At 53.6% G+C, this 12,708-nt stretch overlaps 1 protein-coding gene across 1 annotated transcript in view; it reads right to left on the bottom strand.

The window, feature by feature from the left end:
- LOC129401663 (WAS/WASL-interacting protein family member 2-like) overlaps positions 1–12,334 on the bottom strand; it is a 47,157-nt gene extending 34,823 nt beyond the window's left edge. The window contains exons 1-2 of the mRNA XM_055124397.1: positions 12,154–12,334; positions 7,455–7,810 (exon numbers count right to left, since the gene is read on the bottom strand). Of these exons, the coding sequence (XP_054980372.1) occupies positions 7,455–7,810; positions 12,154–12,334 (537 nt within the window). The remainder of the gene's footprint in view (positions 1–7,454; positions 7,811–12,153) is intronic.
- Positions 12,335–12,708: the final 374 nt, after the last annotated feature.

Below are 12,708 nucleotides of genomic sequence, written 5' to 3' on the forward strand. Positions count from 1 at the left end.
GAAGTACCTCCGGGTAGCCCTGGTCTGGGCTCCCTCACTCGAATGCTTCCCTTGATGTGTGACACTTCTCACTGCAAAGGGCAAGAAGCATGTGATTTTCTCACGGACACCAAGAGCTCTGAATGCTCTAAAGACTTCTGTTATCTGAATGTGCCAGACTTTCTTTTTTATGAAAACACTGTGATTTACAAAGTTATTCATAGTTGAATTTCAGACATACAATATTGTAGCACTGATCCCACCACAAGTGTCAACTTCCTTCCACAAATGTTCCCAGGTTCCCTCCCATATCCTGCCACCCCACCCCTCACACCCCATCCCCACGACCCTCAGGGCCTGTTCTCCTGACAGCCACTTTTCTAAGTTCAGTTGTTAAGGTCTGGGTCTTTTGATTTCACTGTTGTTGACTCTGTGGTTTGGATATTTGTCTCTATAGTTCCTTAACCAAAGAGTATCCCGCCCGCACGGTTGGCAAGCTCCCCATGGTGTATTCGATAGGCCAAAAACAGTAACAACAAGTCTCATAATAGAGATGTTACTGGTGCCCACTCGAGCAAATTGATGAGCAACCAGACGACAGTGCTACAGTGTTACAGTTTCTTAACACCACCTTTATACCTCACTCCCCTGACCCGACTCCCTTTGCTTCTCATCTCAGGCTTTCTTCTCTATCATGGATGGACATCTGTGTTGTTTCCAATTTTTTCCTTTTGACTATTGATGCACAAACTAGTGAACATCTGCTTTCAGTGATATTATGGTTTATCATTTTTGGGGGGAGATAACACCCATTGCGGCTCAGGGTTACTTCTGGCTTGGTGTTCTGCAGTTACTTCCGGTGATACTTGGGGGCCATGTGATGATGGGGGTCAAACCTGGGCTGTCTCCGCAGCCTGACCTCATGCTGTTTGGTGGGAGGGGCTGCTTGGCGTGCAATGTCAAATTAGTCCCCGTCCTCTGAACGCGTAGAATTGCCAGTCTTTTAAACGTTCACTTCCCTAGGGGGTACACACTCTCATCGTTCCCCTCAAGCACGTTTCCCCGAGCTTACTGGCCATTGAGTATCTTCTTGTGTAAAGTAATTCTTGGGAGTCATTTGCCCTCTTCGGGGGAGCGAGAGGGGTGTGCACCTTTCCTAAAAGAAAGCTAGACTGAGGAGTTATGTTCACCACAGACAGCTAACCTGTCTCGAAGACTGGGAGATGCACAAGTGATTGGAACTCAGTCAGTTGTGGCCCAAGCAGAAAAGAGTCAAGAGTGTTGGTCAGAGCGACGGGCCTGGGATCCTTTATAGGCGATGAGAAGCGGGGAGGAGACGACTGAGTTTGGGTTTGAGAGTCTGGCTAATGGGTTAGAAAATTGGCTGTGATGTAGGAAAAATGAGACAGATGCATAGCAGAGACCCTGTGGACCCCACCTAATTTCTATTTTGGTGGACGATACCTCCCAACAGGGCTCACAGGTCCCCATGGCCTCCCCCAGTGATACTTGGTCCAGCCATGTGGGCTGGATGGTTCAATGTTTGAGCTCCGAAACATGGTGCTGATCAGACCCAGCAGTGCTCGGGGCCACCAGAGCCACCCCCACCTCCATGCCTGGAGGCCATGCATCATTGCCATGATCAAAGTTGGGGTCTTGGGTACACGAGGCCTCAACTCTAGTCTTTGGAGCGATCTTCCCAGTGGCCACTCTAACTGTGACTGTGTTGGCAACCTGTGGCAGAGGCTGGTGCCCTTCACGGAGCTGTGCTCATGCCCCATCAGCCCAAGGAGAAAGGATCAGGGAGAGCAGGTCACGGGAGGACACCGCAGAGCTAGGTGCCACACTGTCCGGCAGAGCTTCCACACTGCACGCACTCGCAGTGGTGGTATCCCTGCTCTGGGCCCCTCGGGAAGGGAACTCTGGGAAGCGCAGAAGCCGTCTAACCAAGTGGACGCTGCGCAGTCACCAGAAGCCTGTCCCCAGCGGACTGAAGGGAACTACTGCTTATGAAGTACAGCTGGGCATGGGACTACGCGAAACCATTTAGACCACCGTAGGGAGTGGAGAGGAGCATGTATTTATTGGCAATGCGGCACAGGAGAGGCTGAACTGGCCTCATCTGCCAGTCACTGTTGTAGAGAGAGCCCCCAAAGCTCAGGGAGGGTCAGCGAGACTTAGAGACCCTCCTGGGTCTGGGTTAACTTGGGGGTGATCCAGGCACAAGAACTGTGAATGCTGGTGGTTTACTAGTGCAAGGAGGCTGATGGACAGATACCATGGATAAAAAGTGCCTGGATGGATGACCCTCTGGTAATTGCTGACATCCTTGTCTTGTCATCCCTTTCCTACTCTCCTAGGAGCAGGATTTTTTTTCTTCTTTTTTCTCTTTGGGTTACTCCCGGCTCTGCATTCAGGAATTACTCCTAGTGGTGCTCAGGGGACCTTATGGGATGCTGGGAATTGAACCCGGGTTGGCGACGTGTAAGGCAAATGCCCTACCCACTGTGCTATCGCTCCAGCCCCAGGAGCAGACACTTTTCTGTTACCCAGGGGGTAGTGAAAGAAGCTGACTGCATAAACAGTTTCCTTTCTTTCTTTGGTGGGTTTTACTCAAAATAGGTTGGAGGAGGAGTAAAGAGAGGAGTAAAGACGAGGGCAGGGGGGTCCTGGTGTCATGGAAGCAGCAGGATCCTGGAGAAGTAAATGCAAGGCCTGGGGACAGAGCCAATCTCATGATAGATGCTGAGGTAGGAAGTTTCATTTCCAGTTTGGAGATTAAATGCTGAGACAGGCTGGCGATGGAGGTGCATGACGAGACGTGCCCTGGTGACAGCGTCTCACGCCCAGACTGAGCTCAGACAGCGAGGCTGGTCCTGTGTATTCATCCAAACTGGGGCTCCTGCTTCCCCGTGGAATGGCCCCACAACACAAGCTTCTCTTTCTCACTGTCTCTTCCCCATTTCTTATTTATTTATTCATCTATTTATCTCTCTAGTGACTTTTTTCTTTCCCTCTTTCTCTTCCAGTTGCTCTGGTTGTTGTGATGACAAGTCCCATACACGCCCATTTCTTATTGAAATGAAAAGGTACAAAGAGCTGGAGGGCTCGGTTTCGGTTGGATGTAAGGTCGGAGAGCCAGCGGACTGAGTTCTAGTCTCTGATTTCCATTCTGCTCGGCTCTGTTCGGACTCAGAATCCATATTTTGGTAATATTTGCTCCCATTTTCTCATCTTCATATAGAATGGCCTTGCTCCTGTGGTCAAAGTATGGCCAGGACATAATCAATAAGAATGTAAAGAACAAGGGGGCTGGAGCGATAGCACAGCGGGTAGGGCATTTGCCTTGCATGCGGCCAACCCGGGATCCCATATGGTCCCCTGAGCACCGCCAGGGGTGATTCCTGAGTGCAGAGCCAGGAGTAACCCCTGTGCATCGCTGGGTGTGACCCAAAAAAAGCAAAAAAAAAAAAGAATGTAAAGAACAAGGAGTTTATCATGAGAAAGATTTTTTTCCCCACCTTCCATTTCATAAAAGCAACTTCAGTTGCTAGCTATCCAACTGAGTGATTCGACCTCAGCGCACCTAGTCTCCATCCCTGCAGGAGGCACCCTTTAGTCTGCAAATATCTTCCAAGCCCTTTGTGACTGTCAGACAGTCCAGAGTGTTGGGGATCAGAATGAGCAAAACAAAAGTTGGTCTCTTCTAAGTTTTCGTGTGGACCGTGAATGAATGTGATTGGTTACTAAGGCTTAGGGTCAAGCTGAGACAAGCTTGAAATTATGCAGAGTAAACCCAGAGATAAAAGCCTCTGTCTCTCTCACTGCTGTAGTCAGAGAGACAGACAGACACAGAGAGAGGAAGAGAGAGATGGAGAGAGAAGAGAGAGAGTTTAGAGGGGTGGGGGTGAAGGAGGGAATATCTGGAACAGAAAACAAATACAGGAAGGATCGAGTGGCAAACACAGGGACAGTTCCCTCCGCTGGCTGTTTTCTAGAAATAGAATCGAGAGAACCGTAGTTTCTAATTATAAACCAGGAAAGATAGTGAGAAAGGGCAAGTGGAGATCAAGATTGGTCAAAAATGGCAAAACCAAGGTTACGATTTTTAAATGCAGCTCTCAATCTCAAAAGGTCAAATGCGACACAGGAAATTATGTGCAAATGAAAAGCATGGACAAATTGTTTTTGTGCGTGGGGAAGAAACATTTTCTTCCTCTGGCTTAGAAGGAAAAAGCAATTTCTCTTTCAACCCCAGAAGAAGAGAGCAGAGTTTCTCCAAACTCAGAGCCTCTGAGCTACCTACCCTCCGTGAAGTAGACACTTGCCTAACACTGGAGATAACCCTGTCCGGATGTGCTAGTCACACCCAGGTTGCTGGTATTAAGCACGAACCAGCTTACCTTAGCAGCCAGATTCAGAGTTCTCCACTGGTCTACATACTCCCTGTTAGCCCGGGGCCTGGGCATTCTTTGTTGCCTGCACCTGGCTGGGTGGAGAGCAGAGAGATGTTGTGTCCTTGCTGGCCTGAGCCGCACTGAACTGGAAGGTGACGCTGCAGCAGGTAGGTGGCAGTATGGGTCAACTCCAGCCTCCGCGCAGTCCTGGGCATTTTCTATAATGTTCAAATAGCTCTCTTTTTAAAGGCGTACTTTTTACTGAAGGAACATTGCTTTATGACGTGTTAGGTGGATACCAGTGAAAACCAACATGTCGAGACAGTGACTGTGTGGAAGACACCACTGAAAGCCCAATTCCATCTCTCACCATAAATTTGGCCCCTTTGTCCTGGCTTCCCCCCTGTTTCCCCTCTTCCCTTCTGGGGACCACCAACTGGCCTTACAGTCCAAACATTTATCTTATTTTAAGTCCTTCTCTTTATGGCCTGGTAACAAGTTACTTAGTCTTCTAGAGTCATAAAGGGGATCATCTGTAAAATGGGAAAACAGTATGCACAGTTATGAGAATCAAAAATCTATGTTAAATGGGCTGGAACGATAGCATAGCGGGTAGGGCGTTTGACTTGCATGCGGCTGACCTGGGTTCGATTCCCAGCATCCCATATGGTCCCCTGAGCACCGCCAGGAGTAATTCCTGAGTGCAGAGCCAGGAGTAACCCCTGTGCGTCGCTGGGTGTGACCCCCCCAAAAAATCTATTTTTTTGGTAAATATTTGGTAAGGGGCTTGGCACATGCTCTCAGAAATAGCATTCGCTACCATAGTGCCTACGAGCAATGATCAGATTTTACCTAGACGTTCCGGGACAGCTCAGCAGTGCAGAGAGGCTGAATGAAGCCGACATCGTACTAAAAAGTGACTGACAAGTTACTAACTGATAACCAGAGTCTCTTTTCTGATATGGTGTAAAGATGAACTGATCAATTTTGTGTGTGTGCCGAGAGAGGCTGAACTCTGTTAACCCTTTTTGTTAGCTGCCACATCTGTTAGGCCCTGAACAATAGTCCAGATCTGTGGACTTGGGTGGTATCTGCAGGTAGATTGATTTTGGCACAGTTCAAATGCCCATTTGCGAGGGCAGTCACCCAAAATCCCACTGATACGGTCAGACTGACTGACGTCAAAGCCAGTATTTCTGGACGACGTAAAGCACCTGGTCTGCAATTAAATAGAGTTTGGGTCCAAAAGGGCCTGCGGGAGTGGAGATGTGGGATGGAGGTGCTTCAAGGAGAAAAGGGTCAGAGCTGGCAAGTACCCGCCGACCATAGCCTGGAGCCTCCCCCGTTCCTTTCGGCGGGCAGCGTGGTCGGGTAGAGTTCGCGGGTCGTCCCACTAAGTGTCCCACAGACCCACTGAGTGCCCGCGTCCGCAGGGCGCACGCAGCCCGCGGGCCACCGGGGCACCTAGCAGCCAGCCGGCCGTGCCCAGACAGCCTCCCGGCGCGGGGCGAGCCGAGGTCCCGGCGCCTGGAGTTCCCGGCGCGGCCGGCGGTGGGCGCGCGCCTCCCAGGCCCTGCAGCGCCCGCGGGCCCCGCGGAGAGAGCTCGGGGGTCCCCGCGGCCTGGGCGGCGGGCGGCTGGGGCTCGGAGCGCGCCGCCTGCAGAGGTCCCCGCGGCCTGCGCGAGCCGGCCGGGGCCCGCCCGCCCCCCGCCCCTGCAGCCTGGCCGCTCGCCGGGCCCCCGGCGCGGAGGGGGATGGGGCGGGAGGAGCGGCTGGAGGAGTTGGAGACAGACACAGGCTCGCCGCGCAGTCACGGCTGCAGACAGACGGCGGCGGCGGCGGGAGGCGGGACACTCCCCCCTCCGGCGACGGGAGGCGGGACACCTCCCTCGGCGGCCACAGCGACGTCTGCCCCGGAGGCTGCGGGTCGGGCCCGGCGGGAGCAGGCGGGCGCGTGCGGCTGGCCCTGCTCGCCCGCGCGCCGCCGCCCGGGGATCCCCGCGCACCCGCGCACCCGGGAGGAGCCGCCGCCGCCGCCGCCGCCGCCGCCAGACGGGCTGCGAGTCCCTGGGAAAGTGCGAGGGGGGCGGGAGCGCGGGGGAGGCCCGCGGGGAAGGTCCCCGGCTCTTAAAGAGCCCCTGCGCGCCGCTCTCGGGGCGCCCCCCGGCCGCGGCCGCCCGCACCCCGCGCCCCTCCCCCGCGGCCGCCGGGACCCGCCGCCCCGCGAGCCGCACTGCGGGCTGCCCCGCCGCCGGCTGGACGCGCAGGTGAGTGTGGGGCCCAAGTTGCGCGCCGGTGCTCTGTGTGTGTGTGTGTGTGTGTGTGTGCGTGCGTGTGCGTGTGCATATATGTGTTGTGTGTGCGTGTGTGTGCCTGTTTGCGTGTGTGTGTATGTGTGCCTGTGTGTGTTTGTGTGTTGCTCTGTGTGTGTGTGTGTGTGTGTGTTGTGGGTCCGTCGGCGGAGGTACTGGCACCGGACGCTCTGGGAACGGGACGTCCGCTAGTCTGCGCCGTCGGCGGGGACTGGAGGGAGCGGCCGGACGCCGCGCGCCCTCCCACCGGGGCGCCCCCCCCCCCGCCCTCCAGCCCCCGGGACTCTCGCGCCAGGTCTGTGTGACCGGTGTCGCGGTGGCCTGGGCGGGCAGAGGGGGCGCCGGCCGAGCGAGCGAGTGTGGGGAGGGAGGGGGCGTCCGCCGGGCATCCTGGAGCCAAGGGGTCCCGCGGTCCCGGCGGGCATGCTCTGCTGGGAGGAGAATTGCCGACTCACCCCCCACCCCAGCTCCCCCCAACCCCGTTTTCTATTTCCCAGTGCTCCGGCGCGGGAGGTCCCGCGGTGACCCGGCCGCGTTCTGCAGCCGGGAGTCCCGGCCGAGCGTGGCGGGGCTGCCCCAGCCCGGGGCTCGGCTCCGCGGCGGGCGAGGGGGCCCGAGGGCAGCGGGCGGCGGGGGCAGGACCTTGCCCGGGAGTTTGCGGGAAGGAAGCCCGGGGTGGGGGCGGACCGCACCCCGCCGCCGGCGTCCTGCCGCCGCCCCCCCGCAAGCCCCGCGCCCGGAGTTCAGTTGCTGGCGGCTCACCCACCCTCGGATCCGCCTCACGCGGCGTCTGCCGGGTCCCCCCGAGCGCGTTGACGTCGGTCGCGGGGCCGCCCGGAGCTCCCGGCATTGGCTGGGGAAGTCGATTGTCTCGGCGGCTGCCGGTGCGCTCAGGCTGCGTCTCGGAGCCCGGGAGGAGCGCGGGCGGGTGTTGAACTTGACCCTCACGCTGGAATAAGCAGGAAGCGAGCGACGAGCCGGCGGCGCTGGCCGGCCACTGGCCTTCGTGGTGTGGGGTCTGCCCTCTGCGGCGGTGGAGAGGCTGCGGTGGGACCCCGGCCCGGCTGCGCCGCCCTGGGTGGGGTTGGGGGCGCGCGCTGTAAGTACGCAGCTGGTTCCCGGCTAATACGCTTTGGTGGTGGAGAGGGCCACTTGCTCGGCTTTAAACTTTTTTGTCTGTACATCAGGAGAGGTGCAGGCTTCCTGATGAAGCAGGGATTTCCGGGCGGGCCACATGCACACGCGCGCTCGTGTGCCTGTGTGTGTGCGTGGGTGTGGGTGGGGTGCGCCTGGAGAAGGCGTATTGGCCCGTGCTCCGGGTCCCGGGTTAGCTGGTGGTCAGGATGGGTTAGAAACTCTTGAAAGCCAGCAGGGCTTCCAACCATTCCTGCCCACGCCTTGGAATGACCGCTGAGTGGCAGTGACCACGGAAACTGGCCGGATTTTTGTTTTCTTCCAAGACTTTCTTAGCTAGAATCGGATCCTTAAGATTTGCTTCCCCCCCCTTTTCTTTGTGCCCCGTCTATTTCCTCTGCTTTCTCTCTTTTCTCATCCCTCATGCATCTTTTTATCCTCGAAACGCACCCTCATCATCCTCCTGCCGCTTAAAAAATTTTAATTACAATCGTGACAACTATTTGTGGGTGCCCTACTGTGTGCTGGGCACCAGAATAGAGAGACAGAAGGTTGATGAGGAAAGCGACTTTCATACATTTGTTGCAGTTAGAGATGGGGAGAGATGGTGAGCAGCTTTGGCTTTGAAAAATATCCGTCACTAGCATGGAGGTTGTTTCCTTTTCTCAGGGCTAGCACTAAGAGGCTCCCTTTAAATGGGCCCTCTCCCTGGCTTGTCCAGCCAAGAACCTTATTCTCCCATTGGTTTCTCCCCTGGAGCGTCAGAACTGAAGATTGAATTGCAGGGAAGGTGCTATAGAATTTGCACTGAGAAACTGACAATGCGTTCAGTTAAGTCCTGCCTTTTCCAGATGGAGACTTTGCCTTCTCTAGTCTTCATATGGCGTTTGCTGTCATCCTTACATTTGTGTTGTACTGTGCACGGTTCTCTTGACCATGTTTTTTGTATTCAGGAAAGGATCATCATGTCAAATTTGAGCCATTACATTTGGCTAATGAGTAGGTCTGAATATTACCCGCGTATATTTATTGGATTATATTATTCGGTTTCCTATCAACCCTTGAGATGTCATTTGATGGCTGTAGCCAAGTAGTTCTTTCTAAAGCATAAGGTTAAATGCCTCATGATCTTAGAAAGCTTAATTCTTTTCAGAGCTTCACTTTGCCCTGGACACACTGAACATATTGTTAAGAATTAGGACAGGACTGGAAATGTCAGAATGGAATTTGTCCTAATGGGGTTGCAGTTATCTTCTTCCCTTATATTTAAGGATTCCCTCCCTCTCCTCCCCCCACACCTCATTTCTTAACATTCTGTTGTTACCCTTGGAAGAGTTAGCTGCCCTTTGGCCGTGGTTCTAGACTTTTCCCAACAGGATTTTAGAGCTGTCTCTTAAATCCTCTTGGGGACTGGGTTTGCACGGCCACAGTCTTGCAGAGGAACCCAGCCAATGCAGTGCCAGCTGCTTATTAAGGGATTTTATGACGATCTGTTGGCACACCATTTGAGATTCACCCCTCTGCCCCCTCTGAGTATATACATACATAGGCAAATATTTATCCCCCACCTCCCAGGCCTGCTGACTGTGCTAAGAATAGTTTTCTTGCCTAGTGTGCTGAGAGCAGAGACCCAGCAGAGGTGTTTACAGTTTGGGACTGTGCTGTAGTCTTGGTTGACTTAGCAGCCTGGCAGTGCCGCCTTGTAGCTCAGGGGACACTGTCTGTTTTGGATCCGGGCTGCTGGAGATGTAGCTCTCTGCCCCTGAGAGGGGGAGAGAGGAGGGTGACTTTTGCTCCCTGTGGGCACTCTCTGGCCTACTGTCAAGTCGAAATCCCTGCACTCAGGCTGCATCTCTGCACTGGCACTCAGCCTTGGGGTCTGTGAGGGAGGTGATTGCTCAGTGTCACCTTTTATAAGCCAAGAAGTCCCAGGTCCCCATGCAGTGGGCACTGGTCAGGCCTTTCTCATAGCTCTTGTTTATTTCTCACCTTACCTTGGAATTGAAGTGTTTGGGCTCAGAAGGTTTTTAAATTAAAAAAAAATTTTTTTTTTTTGGCCAGGGTTCTAACAAAGATCACATGCATGCCAGGCATGCGTTTTACTACTGAGCCACATCCCTTGGTCCCTGAGTCCATGTCTTTGAAGTCTCAATGATGTGTCTGTCCTTTGGTGAGAGTTAATAGAGATGGAAAGTTCAAGGCTTGAGAGCTGTAGCAGAAGAGTGTTACTTTTATTTCTTTATTTGGTTCTGAGGCTTCACTCAGTGGTGTACAGGGCTTACTCCTGGCTCTGTGCTCAGGGATCACTCCTGGTGTGTCGGGGATTGAACCTAGGTTTGATGCAAGCAAGGCGAGCGCCCTAATGACTGTACTTTCCCTCTGATCCCAAGAGTGTTCCATGTTTTTTTTTCTTTCTTTTTATTTTTGGGTCACACCCAGTGGTGCTCAGGGGTTGCTCCTGGCTCTGCACTCAGAAATTACTCTGTTAGAGTAATTACCTGTTAGAGCTCAGGGGACCATAATGGGATGCTGGGGATCGAGCCCAGGTTGGCCGCGTGCAAGGCAAACACCCTAACCGCTGTGCTATCGCTCCAGCCCTGAGTGTTCTGTGTTAACCAGGAAAATTTTAGAAATGTGTCTGGGCTTTATAGAAACCCACTGCTATCAAGTGTGACCAGCAGACAGCCCACTGCTCCAAGTCACCTGCTCCTCCTTCTCCCTTCCCTTCCTTCCTCCGTTCCTTCTGTCCTCATTTAGGGCTCAGAAAACCTCCCGGAAGTCATTATTTTTCTGATGCCAAAGTGACTTTCTGCCTATATGGGATCTATTAGTCTAGAGTTACACCTTGACCTATATTATGGGTGTGTGTGGAAAGTCAATCTCAAGTTTTAAAATAGGAATGTGACATTTCTGCCTGCCATTTGAAAATTTAGGTCATGAGGCCTGCCACTTTTTAGGGATCATTTTTTTGTTGGTGGTATTATTTACTTCACTTGTTAGCCAATGAAAGGAAGCCGGCAAGCACCTATACTATCATTGGCCCCAGGAATATTTAGTGCTTATTTTTAATTAATCCATCTTAGGAAGGCTTGACGATAACATTTGCCTCAGATCCTTGTGCGTTCAGTCTGGATTACTTTGCTTTGAATCCCCACTAAAAAATGCTACTTTGGCCTTTTAAGCTGTTTTGTGAGGACTTTTCTTTCCACCAAGCTTGTTTTCTAGATAGGCCTTGGAAATTACGAAGAACATAGCTATAATTTCTTCCTTGATTGGCAGCTGAGAGCTTTCCCGGACAAAAATAAGGCCTTACTGTGCCAAATGGTTGACTTTTCTAGAATAAAAACTCTAAAGGGTATGCAAAAAGTCCTCTGGTTAATATATTGGCATTCCCAGAACCCACTAAAACTCCGGCAAGCTGCCAGACAGCACTTAATGAGGATGCAGTGTCTGGCTCAAATCCCCAGGAGCTGAAGGGTTTGGGAGCTGATGTCCGCACCCTTTATTAATTTTTAATGACTGTACTTTGTTTTGCAGATTTTGCTCTGTCCCCCTCACCACTGACCCTCGCCATGCCACGCTCTCCTCTTCTCCTCCCCCACCCATTTATTTACTGATTTACTTGGCATTGGAAAAATGTGGAGCCTTTCAAGGTTAAGAATCCTGCTGAGGGATCGTTTCTGTTGGTCCATTTGGATTCTTTTGTTGTTGGTTTTCTCTCTTTTCCGTCTTTTCTTGTTTTTGTGCTTTAGCTTGTTGTTTTGGAAGAAGACGGGAGAGGGAGGGGACAGAAAAGGAGATGGCAACTTTTTTTGAGGGAGGGGGTGATGCTTTATTGTCTGCTGGGAGAGAAGCATTTACAAACCTTTAAGTTTGTCAGACAGTTTATATGACAGTGCAAGTCGGTGCTTGCCAAGCTCCAGACAGATTGCTAATGTTACATGACAGGGATAAATAAGTTACCGCTGTCTGCAACACGCTTGCACTGCAAACGGCTCTGCAGCAGGCAGGCGGCAGGGGCTGTGCACCCAGGGACGCGCGGGTGGGTAGTCAGCTGCGGGGAAGGTCTGTGCCGGCTGCCTGCAGTTCTGTGACTTGCTTCAGAAATGAAGAGGGTGTGTCTCTCTGTTTTATTTTTGGCTGTACTGCAGGGCAGCCGCTCGCGTCTGTGGAGATGGGCTGCTCTAACCCCCACCCCCACTCTGCCCCTTCCCCTCCACCTACTCCCCCACCCTGCACACAGGCGGCGGTGGCAAGCGGCAGGGTTCGAGAGGAGGGTGGTGGGGGGCGAGGGGAGGACCTGGTCCCTCATCTTCCTCCCAGGGACTTGCTTTGGATGAAAGTCAACTTTGTTCTCCGCTGCTCCGAGGTTTCTGCGAAGCCAAGTTTCAAGCTGTTTACGGGCGCATTCCTTCCGCAGGTGCAGGCATTGAGAACAAATTGTCTGAGATAAGTGTGCGAGCCGGCCCGGAGGGGGCTGGGTGGCACTCCTTGGGCATAATGTACTTTCATCTCTGGCAATTTGGATAGTCAGCTGGCAGAGTGACAGGTGTAATGAACTTAATGGTCTTGCTCTAGTTGTTAGCGGACACAGTGCTCATATTACAAAGCCACCTCCTAGCCTGGGCTCCTGCCAGACGACTCGCTCTTCTCCGACACACAGGCTAGCGGGCCGCCACTGCTTGGGGGGCGCGAAGGTCAGTGGTGGGGTGGGTGTAGGCGGCCTCCTTGCCCCGGTCCCTCTGTGGGCCAGGCGTTTCTCTCCCCGGGGACCTGGCTCCATCCCGTTGGCCAGCAGGCGCTGTCTCGGTGGCCTCGGAGGTGCTCCTCCTGGGCGGGGTGGCGAGGGGCCCGCAGGATGGCAGCTCTGGAGGTAGATCTGCTGG

This window comes from Sorex araneus, chromosome 2, assembly GCF_027595985.1.
Source record: "Sorex araneus isolate mSorAra2 chromosome 2, mSorAra2.pri, whole genome shotgun sequence".
Classification (NCBI taxonomy): Eukaryota; Metazoa; Chordata; class Mammalia; order Eulipotyphla; family Soricidae; genus Sorex; species Sorex araneus.